The sequence below is a fragment of the Anolis carolinensis genome, chromosome 2, assembly GCF_035594765.1.
Source record: "Anolis carolinensis isolate JA03-04 chromosome 2, rAnoCar3.1.pri, whole genome shotgun sequence".
Lineage (NCBI taxonomy): Eukaryota > Metazoa > Chordata > Lepidosauria > Squamata > Dactyloidae > Anolis > Anolis carolinensis.
This window is the reverse complement of record NC_085842.1, coordinates 227,363,860-227,382,092: the sequence shown is the minus strand read 5'-3', so window position 1 is coordinate 227,382,092 and position 18,233 is coordinate 227,363,860. Positions and strand designations below refer to the sequence as shown.

At 37.8% G+C, this 18,233-nt stretch overlaps 1 protein-coding gene across 2 annotated transcripts in view; it reads left to right on the top strand.

Annotated features, from left to right (window-relative positions):
- The window catches only part of ecpas (Ecm29 proteasome adaptor and scaffold), a 74,407-nt gene that overhangs the window by 11,426 nt on the left and 44,748 nt on the right, over window positions 1-18,233 (top strand). For both annotated transcript variants that reach the window (XM_016997357.2, XM_003227324.4), the window contains 13 exons: window positions 2,601-2,750; window positions 3,846-4,017; window positions 5,501-5,640; window positions 6,562-6,643; window positions 7,986-8,105; window positions 8,419-8,504; window positions 9,440-9,518; window positions 10,511-10,560; window positions 13,307-13,373; window positions 13,471-13,593; window positions 14,692-14,795; window positions 16,825-16,948; window positions 17,584-17,664. In XM_016997357.2, coding sequence (XP_016852846.1) covers window positions 2,601-2,750; window positions 3,846-4,017; window positions 5,501-5,640; window positions 6,562-6,643; window positions 7,986-8,105; window positions 8,419-8,504; window positions 9,440-9,518; window positions 10,511-10,560; window positions 13,307-13,373; window positions 13,471-13,593; window positions 14,692-14,795; window positions 16,825-16,948; window positions 17,584-17,664 — 1,378 coding nt within the window. The remainder of the gene's footprint in view (window positions 1-2,600; window positions 2,751-3,845; window positions 4,018-5,500; window positions 5,641-6,561; window positions 6,644-7,985; window positions 8,106-8,418; window positions 8,505-9,439; window positions 9,519-10,510; window positions 10,561-13,306; window positions 13,374-13,470; window positions 13,594-14,691; window positions 14,796-16,824; window positions 16,949-17,583; window positions 17,665-18,233) is intronic.

Sequence of the window (18,233 nt, the reverse complement as noted above, 5' to 3'; positions counted from 1 at the left end):
TGTCAGGTGCTGGGCATGCTTCCAAAGAAAAACTTTGCTAGGTCTTACTTTTGGGGGAGGCCTTATATTTAGCAATTCAGCAAAACTTCTACTAGGTCTTATTTTTCGGGGATGTCTTATTTTTGGGGAAACAGGGTAATAAAAGTGAAAATATGTATGTGTGTATATGGCTGGGGTGCCCACTTTCACAGGCAAGCTCCTGTCTCCACAAACAGCTATAGCACCCACTGCTCAGGAGACACTAATGGCCCTCCCTCCAATAACATTGCAGGTTACAGCGAGCACGGTGAACATGCCCATGAGCCCTGCCAATGCCCTACACAAACACTAGACTGTCCACTACCCAAGTGAAGGCTTTCATAGGGGACAGTTTCATCCTAGATTTTATGTGTTTCCTCCACCACAGACATCCCAGTTATTCTTTCTCTCTCCATTGATGCATAACCCCACCACTGCCTCTCCTATAACTCTTTCCAATTCTTTTCTATGGCACACAGCAAACAGAGGAAATGATCAGCAACTGAACATACTAGAGAGGTTTGGGGAGAATTCACCATGATGTATAGGAGTTGTAGGGACTGGGATGTATAGTTCACCTGTAATCTAAGAGCACTCTGAACACCAACAATGGACCTGGAGCTAACTTGGCACACAGAAACCCCATGACCAAAAAAAACACAAAATACTGGAGGTCTTTGGAGGGGTTTATAGGAGTTGTAGTTCACCTACATCCAGAGCGCACTATGAACTCCAACAATGATGGATCTGGATCAAACTTGGCATACATACCCAATATGCCCAAATTTGAATACTGGTGGGTATTTGGGAGTTGTAGGTACTGGAATGTATAATTCTCATGCAATCAATGAGTACTCTGGACACCACCAAAGATGGAATTGGACCAAACTTGGTACGCAGAACCCCCATGACTAACTCAACCTATTGGAGGGGTTTGAGGGGACTGACTTACCATAGTGGGACTTAAAGTTTTCCTTACAGCCAGAGAGTACACTGAACACCACCGATAATGCCTCCAGAGTAAACTTGCCAAAATGACAAACTTTAAGCACTGATGGAGTTTCAGGGGGTTAACCTGGCATCATGTGAGTTGTAGTACACCCACAATCTTATGCATTTTGCAAAATAAAAAAATGACTTCTTCTAATAACCTGGGCAACGCCAGGTATCCAAGCTAGTTGAGACTAAAAGTTAATGGATTTTTAATTTTTTAAATGGAGACACTTTTGAGTTCTTCAGTGTATCAGATACGTTTGAAAATGTGTACATTAGGATTTTCTTCATTGGTGCTTAAGATTACGGTGCTTATGACTCCATTGGTAAGCAGACTGGGAATCTTGGTTTAGTGCAGGGGTCCTCAAACTTTTTAAGCAGCGGGCCGGTCCACAATCCTTCAGACTGTTGAGGGGCCGAATTATCATTTGAAAAAAAATACAAACAAATTCCTATGCACACTGCACATGTCTTATTTGTAGTGCAAAAAAACAACAACAACAACAACAACAATGAAAGAACAACACAATATTTAAAAATAAGAATAACCAACATAAACCTACTAGGATTTCAATGGGAAGTTTTGGCCTGCTTCTGGCCAAAGAGATAGTAAAGTTAATTGGGATTGTTGTTGTTGTGCGCCTTCAAGTCATTTCAGACTTCGGGCGAGCCTAAGTCTAAAACTGAGGGTGGGGGCCAGGTAAATGACCTTGGAGGGCCGCATCCGGCCCCCGGGCCTTAGTTTGGGGACCCCTGGTTTAGTGTCTCCATTTGGGTTTTGGGTTCTAGTTAGCATCAGTTTACAGCCCATGACCAATAAGAATTCTCTGGAGTTGTAGAGCTTTGTTTCCAAAAGGTACTAAATGCATTTGATTTTTTTTACAGGAATTGAAGAAAAAATATGCTGAAGATATGCATTCTTTTGCTATAAAATGCAATTTTTCAAAGTAATTTAATAGATTTTGATAGTTTCGATCTGTGCATAATATCCTACTCTTAGCCAACAATGTGCCGCTACCTGTAACTAATTTTTTCATTATTTGGGAGGGTGGGATTTGGTACCTTTTGGGGGGGAAAATCCTCAATTCTGGATTATTCTTGTGTACAGACATAGCCTCTTCTTGATGGTGCAGAGGAGCAAATTGCCTAGTTTTTCCCTGGGGCAAACATTTAAAATTCTTTACAGGTTCAACCATGATGAGTTAGCAGTCATTGTGAGATTGCATTGATTCCAGTGAAATTTTAAAGATTACATTATTTCTGGGATTAATGCTAAGTATACAGAAAAGTGTAGATTTTCTGGACTTTTTAACTATAATTCTAAATTCTAAGTTAAAAAATATATATATTTATAAAATGAGATAATTTCTAAAAATATTCTCAATATTTGTTTATTGTAGTTATTAATTTGCTTTCATTTTAGTGTTGTCTGTGATATGTTCTTAAGGGGAAAAACAACTGTGAAAACTAAGGCCAGGAAGGCCAGCTTCACTGTCATGTTTGACCCTGTGTTTTGTCTGATTCATGTAAAAATTTAATCCGTGTCCTATATTAACAAAATAGTTTCAGTAAATATCATTGTTTTTCAGCCTAATGCACCTTTTAATACCAACCCTTTTCCACATGAAATATCCCGTTGAACCTCTGAAAGCAACTTCTCCATTCAACCTTGCTGAAAAACCAAAGACTGTACAGCTGCTATTGGATTTTATGTTGGATGTCCTTCTAATGCCTTACGGGTAAGTAAATGTGCAATGCAGAAATTGCCATGTAGACTCCCAGATTAGCATATTGTTTGTACTGTAGAGATTATTTAAATTGAGGGAAGGCTTTTTTTTTTCAAGTGGTGCTTTGTTATAGTTGCGGTCATTTAGCTGCCATAAGTAGCATTCTAACATTTAATAACTTTTTTGAAATAGATCATAACCTTTAAACAGGCCTGACAATTTGTTTCAAACCTCAGTGATTTTATACGTTTCTCTAAAAGTCAGTCCTTGCTTATTTTAAAGAAAACGGTTACCATGAAAAAGATGGTGGAAATTCTTAGGCTAGGTCTACACTACCATATAATCCAGATTATTTACTTTGAAATTGATTATCTGGCAGTGTAGACTCATATAATCCAGTTCAAAGCAGATAATCTGGATTATCTGCTTTGATCATCTGGTTTATATTGTAATGTAGAAGGGGCTTTGAAAACCTGCATACAGCATATATAACATAATCTCACTCTTTGTATCTTGATGTATGGTATGTTTTTAATAGTGTCTTATCTCTTGTTTTAGTGATGTTGTACCCCACCTTGAGCTGTATCTTATATAGCTGGCGTTCCTTAGTCTTCAGTATACAAAGTTCACTGCTTTTCACAACAAACATTGACTCAGTTTTCTCCAATGTTTCAGATAATCAGTTAATGTTTTCATTTGGAAGAGTAGTATTAAGTTTTTGCAGACTTGTTATATTTCTGTCTATATTGTACTCCCTGTTGAGATATTTTTGGTGAGGCTTTGTGGGTGCAGAGTATACTCTTTGTAAGAAATATATAAGAACTTATTTGTGCTTGCATAGCTAAAAGGTATGAATTTATGTGATTCACAAAGGAACATGAAATAACTTTCTTATAACTTGTTTGAGGGAAAGAGCAGCTGAATTTACAATCAATGCAGATAGCCAGAGTGTAGTGTGGACGTGGAAGTTATTAATTGGCTAGATTTGTTAGTGTGATCAGCTTTTCACTTCAGCACATTTTGTTATCTTCTTGGATTGATCCATCCACTAACCCTGACGTGTAGGATTCTAAAATTACCTTAAATATCTTTATTTATGCTTTATAGATACGTACTGAATGAATCCCAGAGTCGCCAAAGCGTGCCGCCAGGGCAGGGCGCCTCTTCATCAACTAGTTCTGGAGGTGCTGGGATCCCTCAGCCTCCTCCAGGGATGAGCTTCTATGCGGCCAAGCGGGTCATTGGAGACAGCCCATGGACACCTGAACAGCTGGAACAGGTATCACCAAACTCAATGCATTTGAGTGCCATTGATGCCTGAAATTGGCACAGGGATGCATGTTAACTCATTCATGAAGAAGCAGGATGTGCTATTAGAGTCTCTGCTCCACGTTTGCTCTCAGCTGTGCCCCCCTTTTATATGTTGTCTCTAAAGATTGGACTGTGTGAGCCTTTGGCCAGTAAAGTAATGCAGTGGAAGAAATAAATAGGGAGTATGTGCAGTTGACAATTTGGAATGGCTTTGGCTTGCGAATTTGGATCATGTGATTTTAATGTTTATACTATGATGTTTTAATGCTATGTTCTAATGTTTAAAAGTTGCTTATGTTTTATGTTTAATGGTTTTAACTTATAGTTACGTTATTGTCTGATATTATGATTGGTTTCCACGTGTATGTTTGGCATTGAATTTTGCAATTAATATGTTGTAAACCACTTTGAGTCCCCCCAGGGGTGAGAAAAGCAGTATTTAAATACAGTAAATAAATAAATGCTAAAAGAGGCAGTAATAAAAAGAACAATATTTGGTAGGGGCAGTGGAAGGGATCAGGTGTCAGTTACAATCCAAGTACAGTGTAACCTCAACTTAAGAGCATTTTGAGTTAAGAGCTGTCACTTGGTACTGGTTTACTGTGGATAAAATTATCTTCTGGCTATGTGTATATGAACGTGCTTTGATATACAAGCAGCATTTTGAGTTAAGAGCTAGCGCCAGAGGGAGCACTAGCACAAGAGAACAGGACTTTAGAGCTTCAAGAGAACAGCCTCCATGCCTCGTGCTCTTGTCCGCTTTGGGAAATAGCTGTCTGCTTTGCTCTTGTCCACTTTGAGGAATTTTGGATTGGTCGATTTTGTGTGGTTTTTATTACTGGTATGTTTGGCTTCATGAAGAGAGAGGGGGGGGGGGGGAAGAGCATGAGAGGGAGGGAGGCTGGTTAAGTACAGTATGAAAAAAATGATGATTCTGCCTCTTCACTTTGTGCTTCTACCATTTTAAAGTTGATCTTTTTTATTGTTTCATGTGAATGTGCATTTATACATTCTTTATTATTTAAAAAGTGCATTTTCTTATTTAAAAATTCCTAATAAATGGGGTGGGGGTGAGGCGGAACAATTAAGTAACATTTCAATGTATTTCAGTGGGAAATTTTGCTTTGAGAAAAGAGCATTTTATTTATTTATTTTGAGTTAAGAGTTCGGTTACGGAACAAATTAAACTCTTAAGTCAAAATATCACTGTATTGTTTTGAGAAGAAACCCATTTTATACACCAAGTTACTGCAAATCTAGTATTAGTGTCTCAGTAGTTGGCGCAGGGGGATATTTAGGAGAGTTATACATGTCTTGCTCAAATGCAGCCTATGACGAACTGTTTTTAAAAATCTGGATCTATTATCTTGTATCTATTGTCTTGGTTCTTTCTGGATATAGAACAGTGCTCTTGATCAGTCACAATTCAACTTTTCTCCTTTTTTCTTCAGTGTAAATTGGGCATCGTTAAGTTCATTGAAGCTGAGCAGGTGCCTGAACTTGAAGCCGTCATACATTTGGTCATCGCCTCCAGTGACACACGACACAGTGTGGCTACTGCTGCAGACCTTGAACTTAAAAGCAAGCAAAGGTAATGTTCACCCATTGAATAGTTTTTTGTTTTGTTTTAAATAATACAAAGGGGGGGGGGACACTTTTTTTTGTTTATTACAGCTGAGTATCACTTATATGGAATTCTGAAATCTAAAACACTCCCCAGTTGTCCAGTTGGGTGGCTGTGAGACGAGAGACCTTTGCTTTTTTATGGTTCAATGTACGCAAACTTTGTTTCATTCACCAAATCATTAAAATTAGTATGGATAAAATTATCTTCTGGCTATGTGTATATGAAACATACAATGAATTTCATGTTTAGACTTAGAGCCCATCTCCAAGATACTTCATTGTGTACAATATGCATATATAGGTATTCCAAAATTCAAAGAAATCTAAAATCCAAAAGATTTTTAGTTCCAAGCACTCAGATGAAGGAGGCTCAACCTGAATAAAATTGTGTTTCTTCTTAATGTTGCAATAATTGGCAATCACATTTTCTAAATTGCTAATTGAGAAGAGTGGCTTTGATAATTGTCATGTTGTCCCATATAATAATATTGGCAAACTGGAATGCTCCACCAAAATAGAGCAAGATCTCACCTATATTTCAAAAAAGATTTCCCTCCCATTTCAATGTGTTTTGCCATGTTGTATTGGCAATGTGTTTTAAAGCCTGCAAAAAGTGAGAATAAAGCAGGTAAAAAAATCCTGCTGACTACACAGTTGTAACAACTAATTCTTTCTCAAGGAGGCAAATAAATTGCAAGTTGTGTAAACTCCAAGAACTAACTTGCACGTAGTCTAGGAAACTATATGTGCATGTATATGCTAGTTACTCGGTTACTGAAAATGTCTAGCATGAAAGAGAGACACCCTGCAGGCAATGAATTTGTTTTATTTGTATGAAACTAATCCCCCACTCTTACCATATATATTTTCTTCTGACATTTTTTAGTTTAATTGACTGGAATAATCCAGTGATCATCAACAAGTTATATAAAGTGTATCTTGGGGACATACCACTAAAAACTAAGGAGGTAAGATTTACTTTCTAAATTCTGTGCTCCTTCTCAATATTTAAAAAAATATTTTTGTTCAAAGAAAGTATTTTTCTGCTTGTGGCTTTTGTTGCTTTCTTTGTGTAGCAAGTTAAGCTCAACTGTGTGAATATTTAGAGTTATGAGCTACTCGTGTGCTTCTTTCTCCCATTAACTTGGAAGTGAAGAAGAAATTATTTCCTTTAGTGATTACTTTTCCTTATAGCAGCCTTCCATATAAGTGAATGATATTCTTGCTCAGTTTCCATACACCAATAATTTTCCATGAGGGCGAGGGGCACCATTTCCCCACCCAGGCATTCAAGAAGGCTATATTATTATTATTATTATTATTATTATTATTATTATTATTATTATTATTATTATTATTATTATACAACAACAACAACACACTTGATTTATATTCCACCCTTCACTCCTAGGGGATTCAGAGTGGATTGCAGTATTTATATACATAGGCAAACACTCAAAGCCTTTTACACATAAGGGGCATTATGGCAGAGAGAGGGGATTGGTTCTGCTTTTAGGTTTTCCTTATGCTTTGGAAATACAAACCTTTTTTCCCTTCTGATTAAATATTCATATTTTTCTTTACTATTCTCAGTATATTTGCTTATATGAGTAAAATTCCATATAGAGTCATCCCCCCACTTTCACAGGATTCACATGTGTAATTCACACATTTATCACTAGCCAGCACACATTTTGGTGCCTCAGTGGTTAGACCTGTATCCTGGGTATATTTGATCTGCTAATTTCAAAAATTGCACTAGTTTTCCATTATCATCTCTAGGTTTTGAGATATAGAATATATGTCATATGCCAGTTTTTATTCACTTGTCCATAAGAAACCGTGATAGCCATATCTTAGAAACTAGAGATAATGTAGCCTGTCTAATGCAATTTTCGGAATCAGTACCCCAAACAACCTCAGGAGCAGGTCTAAAAAGCAGAGTCTAATATTTTGTTCTATTTTTTGGTTGGGCTGTGTTATTTGTGAAGTTGTATTGCCGCCCCTGAGTCCTAAAGTTGGAGCTGCTGTGTTTAGCCATGGTCAGTTTGGGAAGAGGCTCTGTTTTGCCTGGCTTCTCCTTTAATTTGCACTTGCAGTATGTGCCCTTGCAGAATTTTTCTCTTATCTGGTGGACTACAGTCATGTCTGCATTTTTGTAACGTAATCCCATTTTATAAAATCACAGCCATGCATGTGCATTCTGTCTTTTTACATATTTCTTTGTACATTGATATTGTTAAAAAAAAAACCCCAATGCGGACACTATTTAGTTCTGTCTAAAAGTTTCTTATTATCATTTAATACCAGGGAGCAGTTCTGAAACCGGAATTGAAACGTGATCCAGTTAGCACACGGGTTAAATTGAAGATTGTCCCTCATCTTCTGCGTTCCAGACAGGCTGCAGAAACATTTCCTGCAAATATTCAGGTAATATTTTCTCTCACACAGTAATGCTGATTCTATCTCTGGGCTTAATAGGTACTGTACTCTTTTACAATGGAAGTTGCAAGAAAAACGCCAGATATCTTTCTTGGACATCATTAATTTAGATTTTGCTGTTCATATATATGTACTGATTTCTTTTACTTAATTGAAAAATGGCTGACCTCGACAAGAACTTGTGGTAGTAAAATTCACCTCAAAATTAAGCTAAGTATTATAAGGATTATTGTTCCTGTGGACAAAGAAATGGAAATAATAATTGTTCTAATGATTTTTTAAATTATTATTTTACTTATAGGTTGTCTATGATGGACTGTTTGGAGCAAATACCAATGCAAAACTGAGAACCTTGTGTCTTCAGTTTGTGCATCATATTTGTGTAATGTAAGTAATTTCGTGTTTATGGCATATATACTAATATAGCTTTGGTTGTCAGTGCAATTAAGTGATTTCATGATGAATGATAAAATTTTAGCACACAGCCATATAACTCAGAATATCAAGGCAGAAAATCCCACAATATCTGCTTTGAACTGGGTTATCTGAGTGCACACTGCCATATATTCCAGTTCAAAGCAGGTAATGTGGGATTTTATTCAGCTGTGTGGAAGGATTCCCAGTCTCTAGTGTCACAGTGAGGTTATACCACCTGATCGTCATCGTCATCATCATTATGAAATGAAAGAAAACACTTGCTTTATGTATGACTCACAACAGTGCATCTTTCTTTCCTTTTTTGAATCTCAGTTGTCCAGATGAATAATATATAAAATTTAACCTCGTGTCTAGTGTTACAGTGACGTTATACCACCTAGTGATCATCATCATCGTTAACTTTATTTTATATCTTGCATATTGGTCACAAAAGTAGTCTACAATTGTCATAGGAGCATAATTTACCTGGGAGCCAGTATGGTGTAGCAGTTTCAGTGTTGGAATAAAGTCCAAATCCTCCGATCATGTACTGGGTAATCTTGGGCAAGGCACACTTTTTCAGCTTCAGAGGAAGGCAATGGGAAACTTCTATACCATTTCTGCCGGGAATTAGAGTTGTAAATGACATGAAGGCACAGAACAACAATAGTTTATATTCTTCAGAAAAGGTAGGAGCAAAAATAATAAAACTTCTTAGCATTCTAGATCAAAAAGCATCCTAAAAGGGCCAGATTTTCACAGCCTGTGAAATGCAGAGCTGTAACTGAACAGTGTAGCTCTCCTTTGAAGAGGGATTTGACATGATTTACTTTTGTTTCCAGGAAAATGCTTGCTTTATGGATGACTCATAACAGTGCCTCTTTCTTTTCTTTATTGAATCTCAGTTGTCCAGACAGTAAGATCAAGCCACTAGGCCCAATGCTTTTGAATGGACTGACAAAGCTGATTAATGAATATAAAGAGGTGAGTTCAAAAGCGTCTTCTAAAGTGTGTCATTTATTGTAGAGCTCACCATATAAGTGTTCATATCTAGGAAGTTGCTTTGATATTTCCATCAAATGAAGAGCTTAATGTGGAGTAACTAGTGCTGATAAAGAAAAGAATTGGCCTCGTTGAATGATCAGATACTTGTTTAATAACATGCAGCTCCTTTGCTGCTATGTGCATTTCCTGTTCTTGTTCCATATAGATTATTCTGGGGATGTACAGGGATGATCTTTTTGGAGCTCCCTGAACTCAATTTTTGAATGGTGCAATGGATGTGATACCTGGGATTTGGTGGAAATCTGCAACCATTTAGGGAGAACTGCTTGATTTTCTTGTGTGCAGTTAGAATTAAAATGTAGTTTCTTGCTCTTTTTATATATGTACATGCCTTATCTCTGAAATCACTAGAAATCCGCATTAGAATGTAATATTTGAATAAGTCTTACTTATAATATAAAATCAATCAAATTTACAGGACCAAACTGTAAACATTTTATATCTGGAGCATGTTTCAGATTCTTGTTTTAATTTGTTACACAGCATCTGAATATTTTATTATTTCACACTGGGCAAAACTTGAAAAATAAAGCTAAGAGGTGTGGGAATGGTTTTGTTGCCATAAGTTAGGCATGGGCAAACTTCGGTCCTCCAGGTGTTTTGGACTTCAACTCCCACATTTCCTACCAGCTGTTAGAAATTAAAAACCAAAACACTGGAGGGCCGAAGTTTGCCCATGCCTGCCAAAGGCTGTCATTTTGTTCATCTCTGCCTTTAGAATACAGCCCCACTCTTCATTTTTGAAGGAATTTGCTATAGATCACTGTATTTTTGGAAATTTTGTGCTTCAGAAACATGTTTCATCAGGAAATATATGGAAAGGGAAAGTACAGCATGAACTGTAATACATGAGGACATTGGAATATGTATTCTTTATTAGTTCTTTTAATTTTTTTGTTTTATAACTGAAGGAGCCCAAGCTACTGTCCATGGCTTATTCAGCTGTTGGAAAACTTTCCAGGTAACATACATGATTTTATATCATATTAACTAATTTTACTAATGCTGTTTATTACTCTAGCAGCAGGTAGGCAGGTTAACATCATGCACCACATAGCACTTGTAATGTGATGTAGAATATAGAATAGACTGTGTCTTTTGACAGCCGTTGAGGTCTTAAATTTGGGGAGGAGAAAGGGTAGATGGGCTATTGAGGTACTTCGGGGAAATCTATTTAAAAATGGAGCATTGATCTAAATGCCAGATTGATCTTTGCATAATTTAAAACTGCTAATGAAGTAATTTAATAAGCTAAGTAGTGAGTGGCATGCTTCATGGACTGTGCATAAACATTTCCAGTAGTCTTCAAAAAATTAGCCTCACGTCTTGGTGATATTTAATGTTAATTTTTTAAAAAAATCTTCCCATTGGAAAAGGCAAACAACTGGCATTTAGGTAATGTTTTCACGTGTATTTTATTAACCTCTGATTACACTATGTAATACAATTTTTGTTCCTGGGTTATAAATGTCATTTCCTAATTAGTTCTATCAACAAAACATGGAAAAAGTATATGAAACTGAAAAAAACTTTGTTTTTGTGGGACATCCTGCAGCACAATTTGCTATAGTTTTTCAGTGAATATCTCATTGAGTCTCAACCAATTCAACATGGTCTGTGGCAGCCACAAAAACAAAGTTTCTGAAGTATAACAACTACTGCTCAATTAAACAGGAAATAACACTTTCAAACCAGGAACAGATTTTTTATTTTATTTTGTTACACAGTGTTATAGATAATGAGAAATTAAATGATGCTAGAATGCCCTTGTGCCAGCAGGACTGCTGACTGAAAGGTCAGCAGTTCGAATCCGTGAAGCGGCGTGAGCTACCGTCTGTCAGCTCCAGCTTCTCATATGGGGACATGAGAGAAGTCTCCCACAGGACAGTAAAACATCCGGGTGTTCCCTGGGCAATGTCCTTTCAGATGGCCAATTCTCTCACACCAGAAGCATCTTGCAGTTTCTCAAGTCGCTCCTGACACACACACACACACACACACACAAATTGCATTAGAGACATGGCTCCCAAATTTGTTTTCCTGATGTTTTGGGCTTGAGCTCCCAAAATTCCTGATTGTTAGTTGAGCTGACAAGGGCTTCTGGAAGTTGATATTCAAAACACATGGATGATCAAAGTTTGGGAATCATTGCACTAGAGGCTAAGAGTTTTGCTGAAAACCAGAATGTTTTAAGTTCAGATATTACCTCTATCATTAGTTCCCTGAGATTGCAATTTTAAATGTGAAGCTTGCTCTCTCCATCAATATGTTAAATGCAAATACTTTGCACTCCTGCCTTAATGTATATTTTTGGAGTTTGTTTCCAAAAGGTACCAAATCCATCTGAACAAACTTTATAGGAATTGAAAAGAAATGTCCAGAGAATCCGCATTCCTTTTGCTGTAAAATGCAATTTCTAAGCCCTGTACCAAAGTGATTTGATACATTTTGGTAATTTTAATCTGTACATAATATTCTACTCCTAGCCAACAATGTGCTGCCACCTATATTCATTTTTTCAATTTTATTTGGACTTGGTACCTTTTGGAAACAAACTCCAAAAATATATATTAAGGCAAAAGTGCAGATTATTTGCCTTTAACGTATTGATGGAGAGAGCAAGTACGGATTACTGGTTTGAGTGTTGGACTAGGACGATAGGACACTAGGGTTTGAATCCCCACTTTTCTTGGGAAAGTCAAGTGGTGACCTTGGGCAAGTCACACTCAGGCTCAGAGGAAGCAATAGCAACTCCCTTTTGAATAAGTCTTATCAAGGAAACCCTGAGATAGGCTTGTATTAAGATTGCAATTAGAAACAACTTGAAAGTGCACAATTGCTACAACAAGATGTGAATGAACACTTGTTAGCATGACTCCATAGAGTTGGAGGGAACCTGAATTCAACAACAAATGGAGAGTGCCAGCTGTGCAGGTTTTCTCTATGCAAAGGGAAATTAAATGTTATACAATGGGATTCAAAGTAAATATGCAAAAGATTACAATGTGGCAAGCTACTTATTCTTAGGCTGCAAACCTATGAATGCTTAGTAGGCCGTGCAGGCCCCTTTGGGAACACTTGAATAAACAGGGTCAGGCTTCTATTTATTTCATCTATAGTCTTGAATGTCTCAAATTCTATCACAAGTGAAGTATGTATCAGCCCATTAATACTCAAGGTCTCTTTAAATGCTAGAGATCAATCTGTGTTGGGTTTGTTTCTGTTAGGCACATATTGGCCACCACAGTTTTTAATTGATTTCACTCTGGTTGAATATAGTGTTCAGTATGCTTAAAGTTGTGCTTGTGATTCCTTGTTGTCTTAATGTGCTTGGATTTTAATTTTAGTGATGGATGTTGTTTCATATTTTGGAGTGTGCGATCCTAAAAAATGGCCCGCAAATTTCTGAACTAAAAAAAGATTGTAAAAATATGAGCTTGCAACAGATATTGAGAACCTATAATTTGGGAGAGTTGTTTATATAGAAGTGCTTTGAACAGTCTAAAGTGTTATTCAAGTACCATCTGCCATTATTATTGTTAGCCTTTTTAGAGATCAAGTGTAGTTTGGTTCAGTTTACTAATAATCAGATCAAAGCACAGAACCCAGACACCTGTAAAACTGTGCAAAATCACATTACGTGTGCGTGTTTTGCTTCATTGATGAAAAAGATCTTTCAGAATATTATTTTTTTCTTTTCATTTCAGCCGAATACCTCAGTTGTTCACCAAGGACCTGGCACTAGTTCAGCAGTTTTTTGAAGCCCTTTCTAAGGTTGGTGATATTTTAATTTTAATATCTTTTGCTTTGGAAATTATTTTTTAATCTGTTAAGGAGCGTGATAGATACTAACAAATGTATCTTATTTCAGGAAGACCCTGATACTAGACTTGCTATTCAGGAGGCCTTGTCTATGATGGTTGGAGCATACACTAGTTTAGAAGGAGCACCACGCACGCTAATGGAGGCACTTGTGGCCTCTAACCTGATTAAGGTAGGTAACAAGTAATAGCCAAGGCTAGATATTTTTCTATGTTAATTCTTTGAGGATGGTGGGACTTCTGTACAAATTTATATAACCATAACAATAAATTCTGGCTCTCCTGACATTTCTGTCTGCTTGGATGGTGCCTCGTGTACTGTACTGTATTTATTCTTTCTTGCCAAGTTGTCTGATTTGCAGGTAATTATATATTTTCAGGTAAGGATAATATATGAATTGAACCACCACATGGAACAGCGAAAGCTTTTATGATAGTGTCAACTGCTTCCATGTAGATAATTAGTCAGAATGCCTCTAATTATCACTCAGTATTCTACATTGCCAAAATCTTAGAAGAGAAGACATGGAAATAGTGGTTACAAACAAGAGGGAACTCACATAAATTTGGGTATAAGTGAGGGGAAATAAAGAGAGAGGGAGAGGAAGGGAAAAGAAAGGTGGACAGAAGAGCTGGGTGCCCGTGGCCAGGAACTGCACAAGTGAGGAAGGCTTCACGTTATATGGACATGTATTACTATATTTTAGTCACATCTTAAAAGCTAATTTCTTTGCCTTAGACTTAGGGTACACCTACAATTTTTTGCCACTGTAATTTCTATGGAATCCTGAGATTCGTAATTTGGTGTGGCACCAGCACTTTTTGATGGAGAAGACCAAAGATCTTGTAAGACTACAGATCTAATCAATTCATATTATTGAGCTGTGCTAGTTAAAGTATTGTCAAACTGCATTGATTTTACAGTATAGATGCATCCTTATGCTACGCTTCGCTATGTATTTTGGTCCACCAATTTTCGCAGCGATTGAAATCATTCGGCTTTGTTTGCTTACCACTCACAGTTGTATTGGACATAAAGGTGAAAGATGTTGTACGAATGCCACTACTTGCTGCTTCCCAGTATCAGTAATTCTGATTCCTACCTAAGTATTTGAAGTGACTTTGCTCCTTGAGCTGAACTATAAATGGAGTGCGGGGGCCCGCCTCCTTAATTGCCTTTTTAAACTTCTGGTGCTTTGTTGTGTTTGCCTCAGATAAGCTCCTGTGTGCTTCAACAGTTTGTTGATTTCTTCTTCTCTTTTATTTTTAAGCCTCAGGTCCAAGTACGCCAGGTCGCAGTAAAGTTTGCCAGCACAGTGTTCCCTTCAGATCACATTCCTTCAAGATACTTACTACTTTTAGCTGCAGGAGATCCGTAAGTTTAATGAGGAAGGAAAGAAGCAAATTCTGTATGTAATTGCATGCTCTTGTAGCTGGGGATGCAAGGGGTTGCTGTTGATGATTTTGATGAATTTGTCTTGTGTTATGCTGTTAGCGCATAGGTGTTCCAGTTTATGATTGAATTTACTATGGGGAGGGGACTACCCATTAAAGCTATCAGCATAGCGAACCAGTATCTGGAGACTGGCTTTATATAGTAAAGATACCTCCAGTTGAGGACTTCCACTGATGAAAGCATTCCCACTTGAAGATTAAGGAAGACATTATTTCCTTTGTAGTGATTGGGGTTCAAATAATTTTTGGAAGTTTTAGCTTAACGGTTTAGTAGGTTGCCCTATAGACTAATGGAAGGCTACCTTAGATAGATTTTTTAATGGATAAAATTGTAAACGTATCTATCAATGATAAATCATGGCTGCTTACTAGACCCTCTATATTTATGATATATCCAGTATACTGGAAGGTCATGAAAAAATATGGGGAAGAATATTGCTCTACAAGTACTTCTGGTTCTCTGAAAAATGTGCCCTTTGCCCAGTTGCTGTGTTACCCCAAACTAATACATTTAGCACAAAATACATAGAAAAGCGCACTTGCAGAACCTCTGGCTGGGACACTCTTTCCTCTCTCCACCCTATATAGCTGGGTGGAAAATCAGCCCTAAAGTTAGAAGGTTTCTGGCATATCATTATGTGAAAATTAGTTGGTTTGAAGGAAACCCTGGTCAGTTTCCTCCCAACTGCAAACATTGGATTGTTTTTCAGATCTGTTTAATTTAGTTTTATTTATTTCCTAGCTTGGGGGCCCAGCAGTGCCCGGGTTATTAGAAGAAGGCAATGTTGTGTTTTAGGATGTTAGGTAATATCACTGAAGTTTGGTCCAGATCCGTCGTTTCCCAGGGCAATCACCCCCAAACACTGCCAGTATTCGCAGTTGGCCATGTTGGGTCTGTATGGCAAGTTTAGTCGAGATCCGTTGTTGGCTGGGATCAGGGCATAAGGGTGAATGACAACTCCCAGATCTGAGGTCAATCATCCCCAAACCAGGCCTGTATGTACAGTTAGCCATGTTGGATCTGTGTGCCAAGTTGGGTCCAGATCTGATGTCAGCTAGGTTTAGTGCTTCCTGGATGCAGGTGAACTATAAAAATCAAGATCAATTCCCACAAACCCTTGCAGTAAATTCAGTTGGTCATGAGGCTTCTCTGTGCCAAGTTTTGTCCAAGTCCATTGTCGGTGGGGGGATCAGAGGATCAGCGAAGGTACTGCAAGTCCCATTATCCATGGCAAGTTTGGTCCAGATCCATTGTTGGTTGGGTAAACAGTGTTCTCCGAGTGTAGGTCAAGTACAACTCTTGTAAATCATGGTGAATTCTCCCCAAACCTCTTGTTCAGTTGTTGATCAATTCCTCTGTTAACTGTGTGCCATAGGAAAGGGTTAAGGGAGAGGCAGTAGATGGGGTCATGCAAATTAAGGAACCCTGGAATTCTGGAGAAGAAACAGCATGAAAGCCTTCACTTGGGTGGGGGGCAGAATGTTGTTTGTGGAGGACACTGGCAAGGTTTGGGCTACATGTTCATGGTGCTCTCTATAACCTGCATGTCAGTGGAAGGAGGGTTATTGGTGTCTCCTATTAAGTGGGAACTATAGCTGTTTGTGGAGGCAGGAAGCTGTCTGTGTGAGTGGAACATACACATTTTTCATTTTCATTATATGTATAGATATCTTGCCTCTTTCCCAACATAGAACCCAAATTGAAGCCTTCAGTTCCCAGTTTCTGGTTCCCTCATAATAACAAATAAATCTGCTGAAGTGAATCAGAATTCTAATTGGTTATTTCTCTTAACTTTGCTCAACTCATTCAGCTCTATGTATGTAACACTGAGTTACAGCTGTGTATTATATATGAACTAGCTATTGATTCAGAGTGAAGAAAGAACTTGATTAGATTGGAGCAGGGGTGATCTCTATGTGTGCAAACTGTTTTTATTTTGTTTTGGAAGGCGAGAGGAGGTACATGGGGAAGCACAACGTGCACTGAGAACATTCCCTAGTAAAAATGAAAAGGAAAGTGCTGGTAAACAGATGCCTTCATTCCCAGAAATGGTCCAGTATATCCAAGAGAAGGTACATAACTCTGGCTTAATTACTGATTACTGGGGTCAACCTTGTGTAACATAGGTTGGATATATGCTGCCATATAATGCATATAGATCCAACCATATTCTCCTGAACAAGAGCATGATCAAAAAGTGTCTGCCACACTTTTAATGCTGTGAACAGGAAAGCCTGGCTCTGAAAGCTATAACAGAGAGAGAACACTTGGCAAACAACATGTAAGCGTTTCTGAGCTTTTCAAGGAAGAAATGAATGCAGTGGTGATAGATGGTGAAAGATGTTTGATATAATGTTATATGGTATTTGTAAAAGTTAGCTGTTTTTTATTTATTTATCAACAAAGCAATATCACTTTGAGTATGTACTTCATTTTTGTACAGTTCTCTTCTTTTGTGACTCCTTCATGCCTGTAGTTACTCAACAGAATTATACAGTATTTCTCCTTCACTTTTTAAAACCTTCAGTCTGAGAATTGTTATAGTAAACCAAAAAAAGAAAGAAAGAAAAGAAAAGAAAAGAAAAAGAATAAAAAGAATACAGCAGTTCAAAATACTGTTGGGCAATACATTTTAATTCCACTAGCATGACAATGGGGCTTTTGAGTAAATGCGACGTGAACTTCTGACAATTTTGTTTTATCTTAGGCTTCCCACAGAATGAAAACTCCTGCTAAATACATGACTGGGACTACTGTCATGCCTTTCAACCCAGCTACTTTTGGAGAGGTATGTGTATAGGAAGGTCATACCTGACTAGAACTTGTGCTTGTCATAATACCCATAGGTATACAGTCTTGAATCTAGTTAGTAGTCCCAATGAGAGTAGACCCATAGGATGAGATCCTACATACTTTTTCCCTACTGTGACTATAATCCTGTGTCGTTTTTCTGATTCCTATAGTTATCCTACTGATGGTAAAATAGTGTTGTGACCTGATGGTAAAATAGTGCTGTCAGCCACTGTTCAGTGGTCAATTATAGATCCCTTCCCACCAAATTAAAAGTGAGAGATTATGTATTGGCTTGTAGAATGACTTTCTTGTGTCAGGAGCAACTTGAGAAACTGTAAGTCGCTTCTGGTGTGAGAGAATTGGCCATTTGCAAGGATGTTGCCCAATGAATGCCCAGATGTTTGATGTTTTACCCATCCTTGTTGGAGGCTTCTCTCATGTCCCCACATGGAGAGCTGGAGCTGACAGAGGGAGTTCACCCACTCTCCCTGGATTCGAACTGCTGACCTGTCAGTCTAGCAGTCCTGCCGGCACAAGGGCTTAACCCATTGCACCACTGGGGAC